Below are 24,162 nucleotides of genomic sequence, written 5' to 3' on the forward strand. Positions count from 1 at the left end.
CTATCTTAGGTAGGAGTGAACACCAAAGGAAACAGTCTTAATTCATCTAAACAGCGGCTCTGGCAAGCACCACTACTGTCCCACCTAGGCTGATGCATCTACTCCATGAATCATCTCTTGAAATTGTCATCTGTCCATCTCTTCTGTCACTTTATCTCAAGAAATGAGGAAGATTTGGTCATTTCTCATAGAGATGAGTCCATCTTCTATGAAATCATTCTCTTGTCAGGGTCCTACTCTGGGCTATGGGAGCCTGAAAATAATTTCTCCTCGGCCTGAGGGGACTCAAACCAGTACTTAGAAATCAGGCTGCACTGTTGATGTATGAGAAGACATGAAGTCTATAGCCTTTATAAGTGGTATAAGCTCTGAGCTAGGAAATTAGGGGACAGAGGATGGCTTGCCTTCTTCCTCTCTTCCTCCTGTATTTTATTCATTTTCAGGTCTATTGGATTCTCGGAGATGCTTGCTTTTCTACCAGATGAGATCATTAGAGAAACTCTTAGAATTGCGAATTTCAATGGATCTTAAGCATTACCTAGGGTGCTGAGATGTGCAACAGTGAGAGGGAAGAGTCTCTGTGGGGCTGTCCATAAACATTATTTATTATTAAAGGGCATAAAATAGAAGCAGACAGAGAAAATTAATGAGCAAATCTTAGACACACATAGCTATTGAGTGCCTGTGGGATTAGATAGTAGCTAATCAGTTGTTTGACAATCAAAACATTAGATTATGTATGTTTTGGACCTATCACCTCTAGGCCGCCTGACTGTGTAAGTAAAATGCATCCTGGTCTATTGGCCATTGTTTGATCTATGCTGGACAGGGCACCATCTTCTGCATTACTTTTAGTGTGCTGCCTGCTGGCATTAGGACATCCCTGAGGGTTTTAAGTGCTTTTAAGTGTTATGAATATTTTGGTTTGTATTTTCACAGCAACTAAGGCTACGGGAAATGATTTTACTGTGTTTGTTTGGCTGTTCAAATTCAGGAACCTGAACGACAGTATATGCACATAGGAACCATGGTGGAGTTCGCATTTGCCTTGGTGGCAAAACTGGATGTCATAAACAAGCATTCGTTCAATGACTTCAAGTTACGAGTAGGTATGTATCACAGAATTTTTATGAGAATGTCATAGAGGAGGAGGAGAATTCAGTGTGAAGTACCAGCTGATTAAAGTGTTAGAAGAACTGACCAAAAGTGCCATGAAGGTAAATAGCACCATCTTTACCCTGTTCAAGGGCAGCCTACATGGTATTGCCCATTAACCATGGCTGCTGTTGTTGCAAGGAGTGTTTCAAGGCAGGACTCAGGAAAGGACAGTATTCCTAAGTAAAGAATGGTGGAAAAAATATGCTCCCATGGCTCTGAATGTTTTTATGGTAACTCCATAATAATTATTCTAGATATTGTTAACCATAGAATTTTTTTAAGCTTATCAATATCTAAGGACACAAGAAGACTCTGGACAGGGCTTTATAAAACATATGAGGTGCCAGTGAGGCTGGAGTTTGAAATATTTTACATGCACTAAATTCAAGCAAGCATACAAAAAAATGCACCCTTTCCTTCACAGTTTTAAACAAAGGAGGGTATTTCTCTTTGTTATTCTGTGGTTATTGACAAATAAGAGCAAAGATGACTAGTTGTTTGTATTTGAAAGAGGTATCCCTTATATTTCAGCTTCTAATTGCTTCTATTTGTGCATCATGGTATTTAAAAAATAAATAGGCAGCTGCAGTAAGCCATGGAAAGGATGATGAAGTAAATGAATTCAAAGCTGGTCAAGAAGCGTATGTTCCGAAATGTTTATTTCCTGGTAGCGGTACACAGCAGTTTTACAATGCAATATGTAACTTGGAAAGTGTGAAATGAAAGCAGTAAATTAATATTGGAAACCCGTAAATCCTGTAAACATGTCAGAAGTATTTGATTTCCAAGTTATTCTCCTGTCTTGTATTTTCCTTGCTGTGCCACTCGCTTTTCCTTTAGGCTGCTCCTTTCATGTTTATTTCACAGTGCCACCCACTGGCAAAACTTGCTATCTTCTGACTCGAAATATGTGTTCCTTAGAGCACTCCTTTTTCCAGTTGGTTTTGTATTCCTTGCTAAAGTTAAAAAAATGAGAAAGTAAATCCAAAGTATACTTTCTTCTCAAAGTGTTACAGAACTCGACAGGTTTAAAAGAAACATGTAAAGAGACTGTATTTCTATACAGAAAAAAGTTCTTTTCTTGCCATAGATGACATGCCACATACTTGCAAATATACTTTCATCAGCAATGTCAGTACAGATAAAGAGCTACTGGGCATCAGAGCTGAATCTGCAAACTGCGTAAAGCAATACTGACTCCTTTAAAGTGGAGATCATGAAGCAAACTTATGAGAGGGAAAAAAAAATATACCTACTTGTGATTTTTAAAGTGTTTACTATAGGTTCCAGGGAAGTCAGACTCCTTTGCTTCATGAAGTCAGGAATGTTTAAATCTAGGAAGGAACGCAGGCCCCAAACTGCTGCTTTTCCCACCTTAATCCAATACAGGCACCACTGAGATCTCCACTTCCCATCTTCACTTCTCCACTTCCCACCACCACCTCACCATGAAAGCATCTGATATCCATAGCAATTACAGCCACAGAAACGTTTGAACATCTACCTCTGACAATATCCCCACTGAAAGGACTTAAACCGAAACCACTATTTGTAAAAGCCTTCCTCAGCCAGCATCTAATCCCAGAATTGTTGTAACTCACTAGAGGTCTCAGCTTTCAACCTTCATTTTCTGCTAGTGCCTGAAATGCTAGTTATGCCTCAGGAAGTACACAGCTTACTCTGATGTTGTCAGGCAAGGAAAGGGAGCACCTAGATTCTATTTCAGGTGTTCCTCTCCTTCTGTTAGCTAAAGTACTTGATTTACTAGACAAGCTCAGATAAGCTTTTGCAGCCGGTTTTGCACAGGTACTGCTTTTTTCCAGAACAGAACAGGGGCTAACATGTTGTTTTCCATATAGCTTTATGGTTAGAACATTCATCTGTGTTGTAGGTGAACTTAATTTGGTTCTTCTTTTGTCTGAGGCTGTTCAAGCATGAGGATCCCTCTTCTCTGGAGAATCCTATGAGCCCAGGTTGTAGGATACGTTGGAATAAGATATTCTCTGTCTGTCCTGAAGAACAGTATTTGATGAACAGTATTTTCCTGTTCATGTAATAATTGTCACTTTGGATACGAGAGAAAGAGACAGATGGTATCACCCTCTGTTAGAGCATTCACCTGGACTGACAGTACTACTCTTCCAGCCTTGCCCTAATAAACATTCACGTGTGTCATGCAAAAGAGACCTGCGCTAGCAGGAATGACATAGAGCAGCACATCCCAGAAAGTGACCAAAACACATTCCTAAGAGATATGGGTAGAAGTCTCCTTGAAGGAGGAGGGATCTGAAACTGGCTCTCCAGCCCCTGAGGTACTACTCAAACCATCAGCAGCGGTGGTTCAAGAACGAGAAAAAAAATTAAAGTCACCTCCTGCCCATTGTATTTTTGTAGGAAAGTCCCACCACACTGCCCTAATTTCTGGGCCATGGCAGAACGTATGCCACACACATCTCTTCAGTATTCCCCACTCACCAGCTTGGGATACTCAACAGAAGGCTTTTGTGGATTCCACTCATAGGTCCCTAGTGCTTTATACACATTGGATGATCTGAGGCAGAAAGACATCACTCGTGGCCTGGTTGTTAATGCAGGGTGTTGCAAGACCTAGAGTCCCTTTGTGCATTTAATCCCAAGCGCTTAGACAAATATTTATCAGGTTCTATCTGGTATCCTTTAGGGTTTGCATATGTCCCCAGTTTTCTAAATTTAACTGCTATAGTCACTTTTTCCAGAGTTTCCAAGTGGGCTCATAGTGTGGTTGCTAGCCCATGCTGCCATGTCACATATGATCCATACTAGATGAGCTATCTCTGAAGTGCCTCCCTGTGCTACAGTCACACTTTCATTGTACTGTACAGATATATCCCTAGTGGTGGTTTCTGTCAAGGAATTAATAGAAGTCAGTTATGATCCATTGACATGGAGATAATTTTAGAACTCCAAACTACTCACTTGTCCAGAGTTTATTTCTCACTAGGTCTGACTTGGCTTTCCTGCTCCTCTAACTTGGCTTTTCCGCTCATCACTGTAACTATAGTATATTTGATGATGGTTAATGATAGTGCTTTTGATTTTGCCTCCTGGTTTCCTTCCCTACTAGCAGAGTACAACTCTCTCCCCTTACAAACGTAACATAGGATACAAAATGACTGCAAGATAAAAAATGGCCAGAGTCTAATACTGGACTGTACCATGTTGTTCTTCTCCCTTACAATGTGCATTTGTTAATAAAGCAGTTGTGAACAAACTGTTGGTAGCTTTATTCACTATTCAGCATGGGCTAAATACCCTGTTTATTGACTTAGTATGTTACCAGATGCTCTGTGTGTCCTTGTTTGGTGGATCTGTGTTCTTAATCTTAAGTTCTGATGTTTTCCAGGTATCAACCATGGACCTGTAATAGCTGGAGTAATTGGAGCTCAAAAACCACAATACGATATCTGGGGCAATACAGTAAATGTGGCCAGCAGGATGGACAGCACTGGTGTCTTAGACAAAATACAGGTAAGTTTTGCTTTTGTGCTAGTATTTATCTTAATCCTTTGAGTCTGACGCTTAAAAAATCACATATTTGTACACTAAATAGGTCTGTGTTTTGGAGCTAAGGATGCCTACAGAAAAACATTACCTACCAGCTGTACCTTTACATTTCAGAAGAATTAGACCTTGAGCAGGAAAGTAAAGAATTAAAAGAAAATTATGGGCAAAATGGGAGGAGAATCAAAACTTTGTCTTAACCCTACAGAGGAATATAGTGGAGGAAGTCATGGATTGCCTAGAAATGCACCCCTAGGTTAAGAGGATGATTTGAGGGAAACGACATTTTTATTCTGTGAATTTTTAAACCCATAAAATACTAGCTACCTTATCTCTGAAGGGCATTGCTGATGTTATTTCTAAATGACCATAACTGCTGTACATTGAGTTAAATCCATAAAGTGATCATGAAACTTCCCTTTCAGTGAACTATGCTGATTAATAATCTTTATAGATTATTATCTGTATAGATTATAGATAGACCTGTATAGACAAGACCTTCAATTTACGAATTTTCCAGTGATTCCATAGTCATGGATCACATTTTACGTATCTGCCTAGTATGCTGCCCTGCACTTTGGGATCCCAGCACGCAATTGAGAGCACTCCACATCTATGATTGAGACTATTCAGAACTAAATAATGGAAAAATAAATTTACCAACTGTGGTCAAAACTGAAAACAGAAGGGATGTCAAAGCAATGACATCTACAAACAGTTCCTTGTTTCACAAAGAAACACAGACAGTCTGAGACAACTGATGCTGTTGAACAACCCCCATTCTAGTGGCCTTTCACCTAAAATGGCAGAACTGCCTGAGGTTTGGTTCACTGTCAGTTATGTGTGAAACTGGCAACAGCAGCTCTGACAATTGATGCTAATGTCTTAATATCACTTCATTCACACAGCCTTAGTATTTGCAAAAAGATGGGGAAGTTTGGGTCTACTGGAAAGAAAAACATCTCCTGAAGTTGAAAAAAACGCTGTATGAGGAAGAGCGTTGTTCCTAGTGCCATTTGTGTATCTACTGTGTTTGCAATCCTAGGTACAGAAATGGTTATACCAAATTTGATACCCGATGTAAGCAATTAAAATAGGCAACAGACTATTTGAAAGCTCAGGTGCTCAAACCTCACATGAGACCCTTAAAGGCCTTATAAGCATTATAGCAAACCCCTTATAATTCCTCAAAACATATGTTCTCTTCACACTCTGGAAGAAGATTCTGTTTTGCTCTTTTATCAACACTGGTTCTATTACTGTGTTGTTGCAGGTTACAGAGGAGACAAACAACGTCCTGCAGACGCTGGGGTACATGAGCACTTGCAGAGGAATAATAAATGTAAAAGGAAAAGGAGAACTGAAGACATACTTTGTACATACTGAAATGACAAGATCCCTTTCACAAGGGAACGTGGCATCTTGAGGATGCTTGTACGTGTCATCCGTACCATATTTTCAGGAAAGTATCACGCACTTTTTAACTACATTTTGGCCCTTAACATGCGTGCTATTTTCTGGTATGTGGCACTTATTTTAATATGGCTGCAGAATAGTCCCATGAGCCATCATTTTGCACCTTGATATTCCTTATGTTCAAGGACAGTTGCGATGTACGCTATAGGACTGGAAGATTGTACTGCTACTTGCACTGTTATTCAAAGACAAGAAAAGAAGGAATAGGAATTAAAAGGAGATAACTCATCCTGAAAGGACTATAAAGAGATGTTAGTGACAAATGCGTGGAAAAAAGGCAATAAAGCTAGGGGTGCATACTGTTTTCTGATGCATGGTGTTTTCTGGAAAATACAGTCGCTCCCCAATAGCATCCACTAATCTGGTATTAAAGTATACAGTATTTGTAAATAAGTTTACTCTATCCACACATGATTTGGATGTGATCACCAGTTGCATCTCATAGCCAGGGACACGTTGGGTGGCTTGCTGGCATTCTTTCTGAAGAGAGAACTAACAATGCTGGAATAGTTTTGTACAAACGTGTCAAATGTTTTGAAGCTATTGTCTTTTGTAAGGTTAATTCATTAAAAGTTTATATGTACTTTGTCTTACTGTTGCTGTCTCTTACTTTTGCTTCCTTCTATGGCTTCTAACACTAAACTTGTGCATCCTCTGCTGCTGCTGCTGCTGCTGTTACTGCTTTTTATTCAGCAGTTAGATGTTGAGGCAGGCTATGGCCAGCTTTCTCAATAACCTTGGTCAATAATATCTGCTAGACTTGCTATTGCCTTTCAGAAACTGAATCACCTCTACTGTCTTCAGTCTTGGGTGGCATCATAGGCACTTGCAGTCATTTACTCCCTAGGCGATACAGAAGACACCTCAAATCCACAAACACAAGCAAAGTGGAGGATACTGGAGACAGCTGCAGTGTTGCTACTTTGCAACTGGCCTGCAATGCTTAATGGCTAGGAGAAGCTGTGTAAGAGAAGAAAACTCTTGTTTGTTTTGCACTTTGACAACCTCTTTTGCCCTTGCATGCCTGTCACTTAAGCATTACAATGCTGGATTCCATAGAATATTTAAAAGAATCTATTTTATCAATACATGAGCAGAAGACACAAAAATTGCTAATTTGTGGATATTTGAGATTAATTTAAATCCTATTTAATTTAAAAGTATCACACTTCGTAGATGAGCTAGGTGAAAGACTGAAAAGGCAAGTAATTATACTATCTATGCTCCTGTGAAGCATGAACAGTAAAGATTAATTTTTGCTTTGCTCTAATCACTACTTGAAATTAACATATTCTTTCAGTCATAACATCCTAACAAGAACAAAATTAATAAAATCATTCTATTTACAAAACAGCATATAATTACAAGATTTTTTTCTGACTGATACCATATGAATATAGAAGTCAAATTATGTGCTGTTAGCTCTGGCATGTTCTTGAAATGTAAAAAGTATTCAGATTTCTCAATAATGAAATATATATTTATATTTGTATTGCATTGGTGTCCTTTCAGAAGGAGTTCTCAAAATTAGGGGTCACAAATAAATGGCATCAGGCCATGGTCTCACTGAGTGTGGCATGGTTTACTCACAGCAGCCATCTGCCCACTAGCAAATGGGAATGATAGTAGATTTCAAAATGCCTACATTTCCAGTAAAATAGACAATCTGAATTTTGATCCCTTTAAGAGAGTCAAAAGCAGAATGCAAGCTATTTCAGTTATGTCCAACATAACACACTTTATGTTTCACCCAGATCCGGAGACGTGATCAGTAACTCTCAAGATAGGTGCTAAGTCTAATAAAATATCAGTAAAAATATTTTGCTGTCTTTATGATTTCTTCCTTTTAATTAATAAGTTACAATAATTTTTTTCCAGTTGAAGACTTTCCAAATAGCTCACGTGGCAGCAGAAGCAATGTCCCAGTCATTGGCTAAAACAAGCTATAACTTAGCTATGCGTAAGACTTCTGCTAAATCCCTCCTCCCCACTTACTATAAATTTGTCCTAGGAACAATTAAAAAATATATCTGTATTAATTTCTTTCTTAGATTTTGAATGCACTCTGGGCCCTTAAAGTCATTCTGGTATTATCACAGGTCAAAGCAATCATTTCTTACTGTGAATGAAAACCCTTTATGTAATGTTGATTATATTGTTTTGTAGTATCTATGTGTATAACCTGTACATTCAGGATTTTTTCATTTCTTTTCTTGCCCATCAGTAGCAAACCCTGTACATAGCTCAATAGCCTTGTTTCTATGATTTTTATAAATGTGAAACAATATTATATTTCTGTAAGCCATGAAACGTTAAAACATTAGAACGGCCATAAGCTGACTGGTCCAGTGAAATATAAAGATAGATAGATACGTGCCCTCCAAGAGCATGTTTAAAATGCCCTTGTTCAGAGCACTCGTGTTTCACTGATGGGAGTTCTCCCATTTTGTAGCTGCATTTGGATTCTTGCAGCCAAATTCTGCTAACGAACGAGAAAGCCCGCAGAAGATGATTACGTATGCAGTGTGATGCCTAGACAAAGAGGTGCATACCATCCTCTCTCTAGCCTTCAGTTGCTGAGTATTATCTTTCTAGTGCCGAGAAGCTATTTGTATCCAATAAATACTTTTTGTCTTCCAATGCATTTTACATCTACTGTTTATACTGTTTTATTTTTCCCCTGTCTAGATTGACCCAGAGTTCTTGTATCCTCTTTCTTCTTCTCCTGCAGCAATTTCATCTGCCTCAATAACTGGATGTAACGCTGCTCATGTATCAGTGTGTAACTTGAAAAGCTTTATGATAATCATGCAGATCAGTATTTGACATTCCATATATTCTACATCATAGTAGAGCTCACCAGGTTCTACAATTTCCGTGTGGATGCCGTAGTTCCTAGGTTGGTAGCAAACTACAAAGAGCGTGACTTCCAAAAGTGCCAATGTCCTTCACACTGTGAGGCAACAGCCAGAAGATCGATTGAAGAGTGACTCACTGTGGTATGGGAAAACGAAATCAAACAGGAACACCTGGGGAGCCTGCTGGATTTCTTTTTCAAAGTCAATGCTTTGCTCCAATTTACAGAGGGCTACCAGAGGACAGGAAGAAAGATTAGGCTTGCAGATATTTTTGTGAACTACAAAAATAGTTGGGATTACCTGTAAATTAATGCTATTTAGCTGCTGCTTCTAAAGAGGCATTAGCATCTTATTTATGCTGTGTAAAAAGCATTTTTCATTCTCTTTATATTCCTTTATGATTCCTCTATTTTGTAAAATACCTAAAGACCTTATGTTTTTCCACTGAGACACAGGTAGTTCAATCTCCTGGTTTCTAAAGTGACAGCTGAGCACATATGAAGGTGGAGCTGTTGCAAGTCTGTCCTGTTTTGTTTTCAGAACCTCATATTGGGACAAATAATTAGCTATGCTGCACATAGCAGCAGATTTCTGTTAAATGCAATGATTACTTCGTCCTTTGATGTGTAGTTTTCCTCTTGGTTGTGCTTCTGTGTGAAGATATTTTAATTTCTTTTCATTTTCAGTAGCAGATTCTCTTTCACCTGACATAAACAGAGCTCTTCAACACTTTTTACTGGTGGACCCCAAACAATTTTAAGACTAGGACTTTTTAGTTTTATTTTTTCTTTCTTGTCTAGAATAGTGGAGTGACTCTGGGAAGGAAACAAATGTAGAATGAGATATATGTGCCTTAAATAAAATGTAACTAAGAGAGTATTTCTGTTCCTTGAAGTACTTCAAATTTGTATGGATTTGTCAAAGGTTGTATATAAATCAACTGTAGCTGGTTTGCTACATATTAATTTTAAACATTTTCAAATTTAGGGACAGGAATTATTCAGGTCAGTGTCATTTTTAATATGTCAAAATGCAAGATAAGGACATTTTAATCCTGTTTGCAACTATGAAGAGATGAACCCCTTTATGTTGTAGGATGCCACTGTTCAAAACAAAGATTATGCCAAGAATTGTTTGAAATTTTTGATGGAGTATCTTTCAAATATATTTGTAGCCATTGAGATGCTCTTCATGAAAATCTCAGTTTTGACAGGAAAAAATGAACATGAAGAAATCTGAAAGATTAACATTGCTCAACTAAAGTTTTCTTGTCAGCTGTACTTGGTTTGCTTGGCAAGGTTTTGGTAGTGGGAGGGCTACAGGGGTGGCTTCTGTGAGAAGCTGACAGAAGTTTCCCCCATGTCCGATGGAGCCAATGCCAGCTGGCTACAAGATGGACCCACCACGGGCCAAGGCTGAGCACATCAGTGATGGTGGCAGCTCCTCTAGGATAACAGTTAAGAAGAGGAAGTTGTTACTGCACAGGAACAACTGCAGCCAGAGAGAGGAGTGAGAACACGTGAGAAAAGCAGCTCTGCACACACCAAGGTCAGTGCAGAAGGAGAAGAGGTGCTCCAGGCACTGGAGCAGAGATTCCCCTGCCACTCATGGAGGTCCATGGTGGAGCAGATACCCACCTGCAGCCCATGGAGGACCCCACAGTGGAGCAGGGGGGTGTCTGAAGGAGGCTGGGACCTCGTGGGAAGCCTGCACTCGAGCAGGCTCCTGGCAGGACCTGCGGCCCCATGGAGAGAGGAGCCCACACTGGAGCAGGTTTGCTGCAGGACTTGTGACCCTGCGGGGGACCCACACTGGAGCAGTCTGTTCCTGAAGGGCTGCACCCATGGAAGGGACCCATGCTGGAGCAGTCTGTTCCTGAAGGGCTGCACACATGGAAGGGACCCATGCTGGAGCAGTTCATGAAGAACTGCAGCCCATGAGAAGGACTCACACTGGAGAAGTTCATGGAGGACTGTCTCCTTGACAGGAAAGAGCGTGAGAGGGACCCCACGCTGGAGCAGGAGAAGAGTGTGAGAAGTCCTGCCCTGAGGAGGAAAGAGCAGCAAAGACAACATGAGTTGAACTGATCACAATCCCCAGTTCCCATGCCCCTGCGCTGCTGAAAGGGAGGAGGTAGAGAAAATCAGGAGTCAAGCTCAGCCTGGGAAGAAGGGAAGGGTGGTGGGAAAGTAAGTAAGTGTTTTAAGATTTGGATTTATTTCTCATTATCCTGCTCTGATTTGATTGATGATAAATTAAACTGATTTCCCCAAATCGAGTCTGTTTTGCCCATGATGGTAATTGGTGAGTGGTTTCTCCATGTCCTTGTCTTGACCCACAAAAAAATAAAAAGCCTTTCATTGTGTTTTCTTTTCCCTGTCCCGCTGTGGAGGGGGAGTGATAGAGCAGCTTTGGTGGGCACCTGGTGTCCAGCCAGGGTCAACCCAGCACATCAGCATACAAAAAATAATTGCAAACTATATAAGTCATGCAGTTATAATTTTATAATTGCTTTTAAATTATTAAAATAATAATTATTTGAAAAGCGTAATTCTCCAGTCAAGCATCTCCTTCAGAAAACTTCTGAAGAATCTTCCTGTTGGAGATGGGCAATCTGTCACTAATTAGGATCTAGAAGAAACAAGCACTTGTGTAAAATGAGTGGCTAAGATTATCTCATTTGTGGCTCAGCTGAGGGTCAGGAACACACAGCAATCTGATACACGTTAACGTCAAACAGCAACGACAGGAGTTGAATTGCTAAGCCATAATTTGACAGCAGGCTAGCCATCTCAGCTATAAGTGACATGAGTTTGAAACAGATACACCAGCCTGTAGTAAGAAAACAGCTACTGTGTTTTTTCTGCATATCAATAACCTGCCCAGTTATATGTCATCTGTCCTCCTGTGTCCATTTTTCTCCTTTCCCCTGTCGTTCTCATCTCTGTCATGTTCCCTCCTGCCCCCATTATCATTTGTTTCACAGTTTAAGAATTTTTTTGCCTTTGAGACATTTATGGCTATAAAAGAACATACCAAGAACCTTAGCAGGAACCTGAGGGGGATATTACTGCTCCCTAAAAAGGCAGGCAATTGAACTTCTCCTCCTTCAGACACTGAATTCAAAGCAACTTTTAACACTTTGGTGTCTGAGCTCAGCTGTATTTGAATGCATCATTTTGACCATATAGCTTAAAATTGCTCCATCGCCCTCTCACAATAATTTACATGTTCATATTTAAGTTACTAAGGAAACAGACTGACCTTCTGTGCAACTCTAACAAGAACATACACTTAACAGTAGCATATTAGTAGCCCATGATCTAAATCTGGTTGTAACTGGAAAAAAAAACCTCTGTGCATTAATATCCTGCTTCTGTGAAGCATGCGAAAGATGACAAGGAAGAAAAAGCCTTTGCAAGATTCAAATAATTCTATAATTCTAAAGGGATTCATACCTTCATGAGGAAGGAAAAATTAACTGAAAAGCATCAGTTTTAATTATGTCAAATGGGGGGGGGAGAGACGGACATGATACAAATCTGTAACAGGCACCCAGCAATATTTTTAACAATCTGTATTACATCCACATAGTGTAATTCAGTTTAATGCCATCTTAAATGTTAATCATAATGAGTTACATGTGAACAGTAGAAAGAAACCTGGAGAGAAACCTTTCAGATATGACTTCAGAGCTCTTGCCTAGCTTAGTTTATTTCCAGCGAATGGTTTCTTGCAGCTCTATTTATAGCTGCAGCTTCAGCTGAGCTGCTTTTTATAAATGGGCTTGCTGTCTCTTGGTGCTTGGACTAAACTACTAAAAAGCACTTGCACAGTGGCAAACGTGTCTCTGCACAGGAAGCTGATGTAAGGCAGCTGTTGGGTTTTCGATTCCACTGCTCACTTAATGCTGCTCTAATTCAGCCCATGCTACAGAAAGAAGAGGATCCTAATTGGTAAAGAGCTGTTATTAGATAAGCAGTTGGGAATTGTCACAAATGATTAAAAAAACACCCACCCAAGTCTGTAGAGTGTAAATGCCTCCACACTGCACCTGCAAAGAAGCAAGAGGCTGTGTTATTCAGTGCACTAGTGATGGGAGAGTGGCAGCTATATAGCAGGGATCGGACTTGTAAATCAGTAGGCCTGAATTATTACTTGGGTCTAAGATGCCCAAAACAATTAGTTGTGAAGATTTCTGGTACTTTGAATGTTGGTGTTTATAAAATATATCATCTTGCATGTTCAGTAGAATTCAAGATGCCTGGAAAAGCGCTGCTGTGAAAGTGCTTGCCAAAGGATACTGGTAGCAATAACAATAGTAATGCTGTACTTATGGCACAGTAGTTCTACAACTGTGGCTGCAGAAAAGACAGATAAAACAAACCAAGCTAGCCACAGATCCCCAAGCAGCACAGTAAGAAGCAGCATGGGCACAGTTGCATGTACGTGTTAAAGCAAGATAACTGTGGGGTGAATATCGAAACTGGGAGCTAGGTGCTACTGGGGCTGAGATGGTTTAAGAGTTGCTCTGTTGTTAGACCCACGAGACACGTACTTTCCATGCCCCCAGCATGAGTGTTTCTGAGAGAGATTTCCAACCGCATTGCCTGAAATGGCTAAACATCCCATCAAAACCTGAGCCCGAGCAGGCGAGGATGCGCTGGCCGAAGAGATCCCAAATTCCTCAAGACTCGGGATCGTCATTCTGGTGGAAACTCCACTCTGTGGTGTGTTTTTATTCAACGTCTCCACTTGAAACGGGATTTCTGGATTAGTGCAAACTGCCACAGCATAACGTTACTCCCTTTGGGCACGGCTTTGCTCTCACCTCCTTCCCCAGCTTGGAAGGACATAAGGGATGAGGGTGCCCGCTGAGGTGGCACTGAGGCTGCTGCTGGAAACTGGACCCAAACCCTCACGCCTGGCTGCCCGGGCATCCGCTCTTCCAGGTTTAACACCACTCTGTGGAAACGCTCGGAGCTGGCCCAGCGCCGCAACACCACCGCCCAGCCGCGCCCGGGGGGCCGGTTCCCGCCAGGCTGCCCCAGACCCCGGGTCCCTCCTGGAGAAGGCTTGACCCGGTGCTCCCCGCCTCGGCAGCCCTTTTCGCAGCTCTACGGGCCCTGCTGCTCGCCTTGGCCCCGCCGCCCGGGCCCTCCCTCGGGCCGGCAGCAGAGCGTTGCCGAGTAACGGCGGCGCTCGGCACCATGGCCTCCCCCGCCGCGGAGGAGGCCGCGGCTGGCACGGGAGGTTCGGACCCAAAAGGGTCGGGAGGTGGTGAAGAGAGGCTCGGCTGCGCGGCGGGAAGGAAGAAGCAGCCTCCCCTCGCCGCCCAATCCGCCTTTAGCTTCATCCCGACCAGGCGGGAAGGGCCTCCGGAGCTCAGCTATTTTAACCGCAAGGCCAAGGTGAAGGAGGAAAGGGGGCGAGCGGGGGAGGGCCGGGGAGCCTCGCAGGGTCCAGCGGGGCGAAAGGGCCGAGCCTTCCCCGTGGGTTTCTGCGCTGCATAACAACATTGTGCTCAGTCCCTGTGCAAGAGGTCAGCCCTCATCATGGGGGACCTGGCCAGGCAGGTGCCTAAAAAAGTTCCATTAATATTTTAACGGCCAGCATAAATGCCGCGTGTTAGCCACGAGCAAGGCTATTTAATGCCTATATAGCAGGTGTCATTTTCAGAGGCCTTTGCGAAGTGTAACTTGTGTCTGCCACTTGTGGATGGAAAACGAGGGTAATGTCTTTCACTGGATGGCAAGAGAAGGCAGAGGCGTGGATTTCTGGGGATTAAGGTACATGGTATCACTAAAATGAGAGATGTCTTTAGGGAGAACACTAAGAAAGGCACCATCTGTTACTGGGGTTGGATGCAGCACCTGTGTTTTTTCTGGTAATGTGCACTCTCAGAGACCCATTGGTAAGAAACTGCTCCATTTTCTATCGAGGGAAAAGGCATTCAGTGTGCCTTGCCCAAATTTTCCATATGCTCAGTTTTAATTAAGAAAATCAGTAGAGATATTTGAAACAATAACATCAATATATACCTTGATAACTGAATGCTTCTGGAGGTGTTACACTGACACTCAACATGTAACTCAAATAGGCTAGCAGGGAGCCTCACTCCTCAGTCTGTGCTGCATTATGTTACCCCTTTCCCTCATTCTGTCTTCATATTTAAAATTAGAAATTAAAACAGTCTTAAACCTTCAGCCACAGTTGTGCTATACTTCCTAAGTGGCAAACGTCGTTTTTTTTTTTTTGAAGAGTTATATGAGACATTGAACTGAACAGCTTTTTCCTAAAAAAAAAAAAAAAACCAACCCAACCAAAAAAACACCCCCCCCAAAAAAAAACCAAACAAAAAAAAACCATTAAAAAAGTTCTGAAATGTCTATTAGATCAATGTAATATATCGATATTCTGGCAACATATTTATTTATAACACTAAATATACTCCATAAATCCCCTCCCAACCCAAATGACTGACTGCTGAATGTGCAGAGCACGGGGCAGCAGTGAGTTTGCCCGTCGTGTGGCCCTGGGATGTGGCACAGCGCTGGGCATGAAAGGGAACAGCAAATTTCCTGCGTTGACCAGGTGGCCCTGCTAAAAGACAGGTAGATTTGTGGTGTCAGACTCTTTTGTGTTGATTTCTGTGTTACCTTGGGAAGGTGTCTGAGCCAAACCTGAGCAGGCACAGTTGGTGACATGCTTAACAGAACACGTTAGGGAGAGCACAAGAGTAAAGCTGGGGCAGGTCAGAGGGCTGGCACAGTGCTCTTGGGGCTGGTAGAGCTTGCAGTCTGCATAGAATTAGCAACCATATGGTAGAGCTTTTGCTTACAATATGAAGACTGTTTTCACACTCCTGATGACATGGTTTGTGGAAAATGCTGCTCCAGTGGCATGGATACAAAAAGTAGTAACAGCTGTTTAATAGGTTTCTTCACAGCACAGGCCTTCGCCACAGGGGAGGAAGCAGATTCAACCCATTCTTCTTCACAATTAAGGAATCAGGTCATTCAATTTTTTTTTTATTTATACAGGAAGAGGAATTTTATTCCTTTTTGCAGCTTACTGTCACTAAAATCAACTGTGTGTCAGAGACAGAAACGGCGAGACATAAGAGGAAGATATGTCCAGCACATGGCCAGAAGCCAGAAATTCCTGCCTTTTAACCCATTGGCTGACAGTTGCTCCTTTGATTGTTTTAAAGAAGTTACTGTAGCCAGTTTGCATGGCTTTTCCTCTTCCTTGACATGGAGAAAGCTATTACCTATTTTATGTGTGTCTGGAATATTAATGAGTGCGAAGTGCTTAGCTTTAGTAGCAGTACACAGAGGATGCCCACCCTGAGTGCAAGTTTATTGTCTGCTCTGCGCGATTAACTTGCTCTGATGGGTTTAGAAAACAGGTCACCACCACCACCTATGCCAACTAAGTCAGCATTTAACAAGGAGAAACAACAGCAAAAGTTTATCAGTATATTGAGCACAGAAGCGTTGCCTCTTCTGGCAGATCTTAAACAGATCACCTGGGACAGGGCTAAGTTTTAAAATAACAGGCTGGTTACCTATCTGCGTATTCCAGAAAGAATGAATTATCTGCTCTGACAGTGGTAATAAATAATGGACAAATAATGCCAAATGAATGAAAACAAAGGAGAAATAACATTCCCAGTGGTGAGCGCAAATTAGATGCCCTTTAAAATTCTGAATGCAACTGGTAGCAGCGGGAGGAAAAGAGAAACAAGGAGGCACAGACATAATAGTAATAATGGAGGCGAGAAATCAAATGCAGGATGCTCTTAAATGTGCCTGAAATTCTCTGATGCTTGATGGTTTCTGAGAAATTAAGGTTAAAATCAAACCACCTCTCCTCTTGGCAGAACCAAGTAATGGAGATACTCTTCCAAATTAAGCCTGTGATTACAGCAGTGTCTCACTACGCCTTTAACTATGCTTTCCTTTTAATCTTTTAATGGAACCATTATAGCCTTCTCGACCTGCCCTGGCTTGATTATTTTTGGAGGATAGCATTGTGAATTGTAAGACTCAAAGTACAAGAGTTTTTTAATGGCTAAATTGGGCACTGTAAAATTAGAGGAAAAGAAAGAACACCCAACAAAATGGACAATTTTTCAAATTTGTAGTCAGCCATGCACAAAACCAGTGATTAATTGAAATGTTTACCAGAATATGGACCTTTTAATGAAGTTCATTAACAACTGACAACATATTTCAAAGGAGGATTTTGCTTTTCTTTCCTTGAAAACTTTTCTGGTTTTGAAATATCTTTGATTCCATTCATGAGAAGTACTTGATTGGATTTCGCAAATGCATTTGTTAGCAGATGAGATCTTTAATGTTTCTTATTTGGATGCAACTGTGTCAACAGGTACCATAAATACAATAATATTCTGGCTCGGGTGGTGCTGTATTTTCATACATGACAGATATACGCATACTAGTGGATCACAGGATTACCACTGTGGCATGTTTCTGAATTCTTCTCAGTTCTGCTTTAATCAGCAATTCAATGGTGATTCCACTGCAGGATACCTTTGTCTTTTTAATTCCAAATAAATTTTGAAACTGCCTGCTTTCCTTTCACATTACAGTGACAGATCACTTGACAATTATATGAAATTAAGGAGAATATAAAGTTCAGAAAATAAAAACAAATAAAGCAGTTAAATTTCCAGAAGTTACAACAGATTACAGGGGAAAATGAGCTAAATTGCCACAAAGGAAATTTCAGAGCTGAACAGACTTAAAAAAAGATATGACATGTCATTAGGTATTTGTATTGCAGACTAATCCAAATGAGTGACCCAAACTTGTTAATGGTAGCTCAGTGATATTACAGTTGTCATCATCTAATAATACTTGTGAACTGTTTAAGTACTGATTTGATTACATATATTCTGTAACCTGTAAAGTTAAGCAATAGTGTGCATTAGCCATCTTTTCTCCTTTTCTCAAGACAGGAGATGTTTCCACTTACGATGCCATTTTTAAAAGACAAGAGGGTTATAACGAATATCTTCACCGAAGTGACAGACAACATGCAAAGAGTCGTGGTCTTAACATTATTGAGGAGGTAACCCTTTGATGAATTCATAATTATCTTTGTTAAAGGTATTTTTTACTTTTTGACATTACTGGAGACCCTAGGCATTGTTTTACCCTTTATAATACAGCCTGTATGGTAGGAAAGGAATTGGAAGGAGGACATTGTTGTCCTCAGCCTGGAAGTTTAGAGGAAAGCCTTAGCTAATGAAGATACCTGAGTTAGTTCCTGCTCTTTGGTGTCCTGTAGATTTTCAGGTGACAAGGTATATGCGAGATAGACGCACAGCAAGGCAAACCCACAGCTATTTCTGTGATCCTTGGAAACTCTTCTCCCCAGGAGGACTGGATTCAGGGCCCCAGATTAACCACTGTCCTCTGACACCCACTCTCCCTATGCCAGCATTAGTGAGAGAGCCCAAGTGTCTGACACTGGTGGGTTTGTTATGCAAATTTAAAAGATTGCCCTGCAGGAAGGAAATTCACAGTGAGCTGGTGCAAACGAAGGGTCAGTCAGAAGACCATAGACATGCGTGGAAAAGGCTGGGCAAAGCATTCAAGGCCAGCAGAATCTGAGTTTGGTGTGCAGCTTTATAGCTAAGGAAGTATGCAGCAATGTTTTTAAACAGCTGCCTTAAAAACAGAAATACTGTAATATATATGCATACATTTACATATGTATTTTTACATATGTATTTTTCCATGGAGCAGCCTGAACAATACATATGCATACTAAAGCGTTTATATATCTCTGTTTCTACACACACACACAAAGGCTGTCAAAACCCAAATGAAACGCAGCTTCTGTGTGTTAATGGCCTCAAAATCCCAATGGGTTCATGGGATGCAAAGAGATGGGTAGGCTAGGAATGGCTGCCCATGTTGGTGATTATACGATAGAGGTGGAAGAAGGAAGAGAGAGACAAAAGCTAACATTGCTGTAATTGGTGTGTAAAAAAAATGTTGGTATTTTGTGACAAAGGCCACTGCTTATGATTTGTCTCACTAGCAGCTATATATGCCAGACATTTCAATGGAAGTGCATAGCCATAATGCGCCTCAACATTATCACACAGTGCAAGGAGTATTAGGTGTTCTCAAAGGAATTCCATTCTCAAAGGAGTGTCCATTCCCGTCAGCTGCTCATGCCTAGTAACTCAATGCAAATCTGCATGAGACCAAAAGCCATGCTAATGCCTACTCAAATTAAAAACTAACCTCTTTCTTTATTTAAACAAAACAAATGTAAACCTCCTCCCTCAGTTTCAAGTCCAAACTCCAGTTGGGAAATTTGTGTGTAAACATTTTATCAGTGTAGAGTTAAGGTTTCTTATCGAGCTCTTGTACCAACCAAAAAACCATGTATCGGCCAGAATTCATGCCAGCTCTGCTGGGCAGCACATGCAGAGGACTCTGCCTGAACAGGTGTCCTTTAATCCAGCCCTTGAATTAGCATGGGGACACATCAAACCCACAGCTGTTAGAAGTTACAATATGATCCTCCTGCACGTGATGACACCCAACACTGGACTTACCCATAGCTAAATTCAGGTCACAATCTCAACTCCTGCCTTACTTACCTCAGTGGCCCTCACAGACTTTTTATAATAATAACTTTATTAGAGAACATTATAAATAAAAAGGCCACAATCAACATCTTTCAAGTACAACGCTGAAAGCAGACAGGCTGAATCCCCTACAGTACGCTGCTTTCCTTGAAGTGGAAAAAACCAAACCACTGCAAGTAAGCCCTTCATTTCCTGCAGAGAGCCTGGGCACACCCTGGGAATCCAAGAGTACAGTCGTAGATTCTTGGTTTAGCTACAGGTAGCACTGTGACTGCAGCGAGTGTTTGCAGAAGGCTGCTTTCAAGTGTTCACAGTGCTAGAATTACACTTTGTGAAGGCGTGTAGCAGGACACTTCCCAGCCAACTGTTGGAAAATCTGCTGAATGCTGAAGCCACGAAGATGAAATGCCACTGTGCACAGTCAGCGCTGTGCAGCTACCAAGGATGCTGAAAACTCAATCTTGTTTATTTAAAGGGAAAACAAATTATCGGAATTACATACTGCTGCCTGTCATTAGCACTGTAAACCCTTTATCACTAGCAAAGTCCTTATTGGTGGTATAAAAATTATGTTTTCTCTCCTTTTTCAACATTTATCCTCAACTGGGGTGAGGGAGGAAATGTTCTTGGTTTTTGCCTGCCACTCTTGACTTGATTTTTGTTCTGGTGGAGTTAAAAGTTGGTGTATTGAATAACTTAATGGGGTGGAGCAAGGAAGGCAGGAAGGGTCAGCGGAGAGAGAGTTGAGGGATGAATGGTTGTTTTGGAATGGGCTTTTTTGTTGGGTTTTTGGTTTGGTGGTTTTGGCTTTGTGGGTTTTGGTTTGGTTTGGTTTTTGAAAAAATGGTTTATAGCATCTTCCCAAGAATCACAGGTCAAGTTCTGTCCATAAGTCTAGAAATGTCTCTCAGCTGACTACCCTGCTAAGAGACCCGTTGGACCTGTTCTCCCACCTGCATCCTCACAGGAAACACAGGGGCTCATGTGCTTCATGGGTTCTATCGTTAAGTGCTGATATGGCTCTGGCTTGCATCTGTTGTAGCAAAGAAGTCATTTGTTTGCACTTGAACTGTGGTGTGGCATCCACATTTTGATTGTCCTTTTAGATATCATTTATATCGTAAGACTAGCTACGCATATTGGGGACCTAGGCTTACTGTGTTAGCCACTGCACAAACATACAAGCAGCCTGATAAATGTGAGACCTTTGGCTAGGGAAAGAAAAACAAACAATTCCTGTCTTTCCCTTCTGACTCCAGAGCTCCCCGTTGCTGTAGCACAGGAAGGAACTGCAGATTGCAGATAGTAATTGCACAGTCAAAGTACAGTTTTCTAAGAAGAGGCTTAAAATAATCTTTTCTTATTGTTCACCAAGTCCACTTCCCATCATTGCAGAGCAGTTATTTCTGTAATCTTCCAACTACAATAATTTTTAGTAAATCCTTTCATTGTGCAAAAATACCACAATATATGCTTTATGTCCTTCAGGGAAAGTTTTCATGGACTAGTGATTGCTCAGAGTTTTTCTTTAGGCTTTGGTTTTTTTCATATGGGGCTTTCACTGAATTGTGCAAGCAACGTAGGTGTTCCTGTAACAGGGGACACAAATCTCTCCTATTTTTCAAATGAATCACACAAGTCACTGTACAAGAAAAATATGAATGAAGGAAAAATCTGTGCCACTTCCCAGTAACATAGCAGTTAGTTTGCCAGTAATCACATGGTAATCATCTCTTCGTGTGTGTATAAAAAGATTTCCAGTCCACAGGAACTGATGGCACAGACCCATATCTTACCATCTTGTCATCTAGTGATACATTCACGGGTTATTAATATACATAAAGAACTAGCTCAGGGATGGAACAGTCAGAGTGCAGAGCACTGCTAAGTAAATATACATCTGTATAGCAGATGCTGTACAGTTCTGTCTATTATTTTGCCCCTGGCCACAGCACATTTAGCAATAGATAACTGCCAAGTATTCGCTCTGTGATTTTCTTATAAGGAAACTCTTATATTTTCACAGGAAATGGCAAGACCTGTCGCTGTTTTGTCATCTTCAGAGCATGGGAAACGCATAAATAAGCCCTTAGAGCAGTCAGTCAAAACTCATGCAAGGATTAATTACGTGAAGGCAGATTTCTACAGGAGAAATGGCATCATCTGCTTAACAGAAAGACCTTGTCCAAGCCTGGATCCATGCTAAATCTCTCGTATCTGTCATTGCCAGCAACATTTATGTGGGGAAAAAACCACCTCCTGTCAAAAAGCAATATGGTGCTTTTGCCTTTTCCTCTACATTTTAGTTAATGAGAATGATTCAGATTAAAAATAGGATGAAATAGCAGCTGTACTTTTCCTCATACTAATTCAAATGCATGTCTTCTTCATACAGTCTCATAAAAATCTCATGAAGAACAGCCATCAGCAAGAGCTGAACATTTTGGGCAGCAACACTGGAAGCGAGACCTGTTGGGTCAACAGCTGTCTCTCTGCAGTTTTAGGCAGTGCTGCTACATAATTATACACAGACTTAACAGTTAATCAAGATTGGTCCTCAAGGAATCAGTCATCACTGACTTAGTCCTTACAGTGTTGTTACAGAATTGCCAGGTGCCATTTTATCTGCATAACAGCGGAATTGTGGATTCAGCTCAGATTTTTCACAATGGATGGGCTTACCTATAAATAGACAAATAAAGAAATTATTTGGCTTCCAGAAGTGCTTAGCAGTTTCAGCAGACTTCAAGTGGAAGATGAAGTAAGGAGAACTTCTGAGTATTTAGCATTTAAATAGACAAAATCTGAGTTTAGCTGATTTCAGACATCCATTTTGCTGACTTTCACTATACAAATGGTGTCTGAGGGATTTGATCTCTTCAAAGGTATCACAAGAAAAATCATCTCTGGCTCTGTATCCAATGCTGGAAAAAAGAAATAACCACCACCAAACAGTAATACTAGCAGAGCAAGCACTAAAAAGTTTGGTAGAAAGAATGGAACAAACATAAGGATTTGAGCAGTAGTCGTTTAAATGTCTAACCTTAGAGTAAATGTCTAACCCTGCTTAAACGTTTAGTGCCGTGTATTCTCACTGAATCCAGCACTCATGTTTTAAGGTAATTTCAGGAGAAGGAATATCTCCTACAGGGTATGCATCAGTTTGGTTCTCAAGAGCCATTGATCCTGCTGTTGTTTAAAGCTGAGGCAGTATTGTTCAAAAAGGAACAACAGCCAGGCTGATCATACCAGAAAAAGGACTGGAGTCCGCAGCTTTAACTGACACTGGAGTTCTGTCAGGTAGTTACACAGAGGAAACCTGTATCATTTGTGAACACAGTGAATCTCTTAGTGAAAAATAATAAAACCGAAGAGCTGCTTAATCTGGGGCCTGGATAAGCAGTAAATTAGGCAATCAATAGCACTTGTTTGGCATGATGTGAGGAGAGCACGCAGAGCACCATTCCGAGAGGTATTTGTTACTCTCATTATGCATGACCACCAAGTTCCTCTATATTCAATGAATCAGGGACAAGAGAGCAGTAACTGCTACATTCCTTTTCAACAATAAATACTTCGTTAAACAAATCCAGTAGCATTAAATGAATCACAGTAAGAACAAAGTGAGAAGGAAATGTTTTCTAACAATACCAGAATGCTTTCTCAAAAATCAGTCTCAGATGTATATCAGTGAAGAATGAGATGGAATACGGCGATATTCTAGGCAGGTTATTTTTAGCTTGGGACAGTCAGTACAAATTACTTGTTTTAATTAGTCTTACTATATTTACAAACCATCTGTGTTTGAGAAACTGCTGGAAATCAAATTTGTTTGAGAACACCGCCACCGTCTGGCCTGTGTGAGAAATAAGCATCACCGGCTCATTACCACTGTGGAGAGTCATAATTCATCAAAACACCAGTATGAGTTTTCCTATCTCATTTCTTTGCTTGTCTTTCATTTCATTCTCAGCCATCCTCACTTTTGAAGGATTTTCAAAAGTTGTTCCACCTACTACTTGTTTCTCATTCAGCTGAGTTGTTGACTTCTCCCTTCAGTTCTGTGTCAAAAGCATACCATGATGATTTCTTCTGTATTAGGGAAGACTTCTTTATAAATGCCTGCAAAGACATTTCAGTCCTTCAATTTCTGTTTCACTAGGATGACAACTGCTAGGTTATCGATGTGCTGTAAGCTTCCCCTTACACTGTTGGAAAGTATCTCATTACCTCTTTGTGCTGCCTCACCTGTTAGTGCTGACATACTATTGTGAGTAAGGGGTTTATACATGCAACAAATTAACATGAATGTACTGCACAGCATGACACAATGTAAATCATATTTTGGATCTAGACTTTGCATCGAAAAATCTCCAGGAATTGTTGGGACACCCACAACTCACAAAACAGTAGCCTTAAATAGAAAAATGGCCACGTTCTGTATGTACTGGTGAAACACAGAACTTCAAGGATGTACAAGTTTCACCTTTTTTG

The 24,162-nt window shown here is 40.9% G+C and overlaps 2 protein-coding genes across 4 annotated transcripts in view; both read left to right on the top strand.

Moving 5' to 3' along the window:
- ADCY2 (adenylate cyclase 2) overlaps positions 1-8,823 on the top strand; it is a 217,687-nt gene extending 208,864 nt beyond the window's left edge. For 2 of the 3 annotated variants that reach the window (XM_030500588.1, XM_030500594.1), the window contains 3 exons: positions 995-1,109; positions 4,541-4,665; positions 5,972-6,757. In XM_030500588.1, the coding sequence (XP_030356448.1) occupies positions 995-1,109; positions 4,541-4,665; positions 5,972-6,124 (393 nt within the window). In that variant the 3' untranslated portion in view covers positions 6,125-6,757. Of the gene's footprint in view, positions 1-994; positions 1,110-4,540; positions 4,666-5,971 lie in introns of all 3 variants that reach the window. The other variant, XM_030500578.1, reaches the window with a different exon arrangement.
- Positions 8,824-14,211: 5,388 nt separating this feature from the next.
- C1H5orf49 (chromosome 1 C5orf49 homolog) lies at positions 14,212-24,089 on the top strand. The gene is made up of 3 exons (XM_030488038.1): positions 14,212-14,443; positions 18,015-18,131; positions 21,695-24,089. The coding sequence occupies exons 1-3, from the start codon at positions 14,243-14,245 to the stop codon at positions 21,872-21,874; spliced, it is 498 nt and encodes a 165-aa protein (XP_030343898.1). The 5' UTR covers positions 14,212-14,242; the 3' UTR covers positions 21,875-24,089.
- Positions 24,090-24,162: the final 73 nt, after the last annotated feature.

Source organism: Strigops habroptila, chromosome 1, assembly GCF_004027225.2.
Source record: "Strigops habroptila isolate Jane chromosome 1, bStrHab1.2.pri, whole genome shotgun sequence".
Lineage (NCBI taxonomy): Eukaryota > Metazoa > Chordata > Aves > Psittaciformes > Psittacidae > Strigops > Strigops habroptila.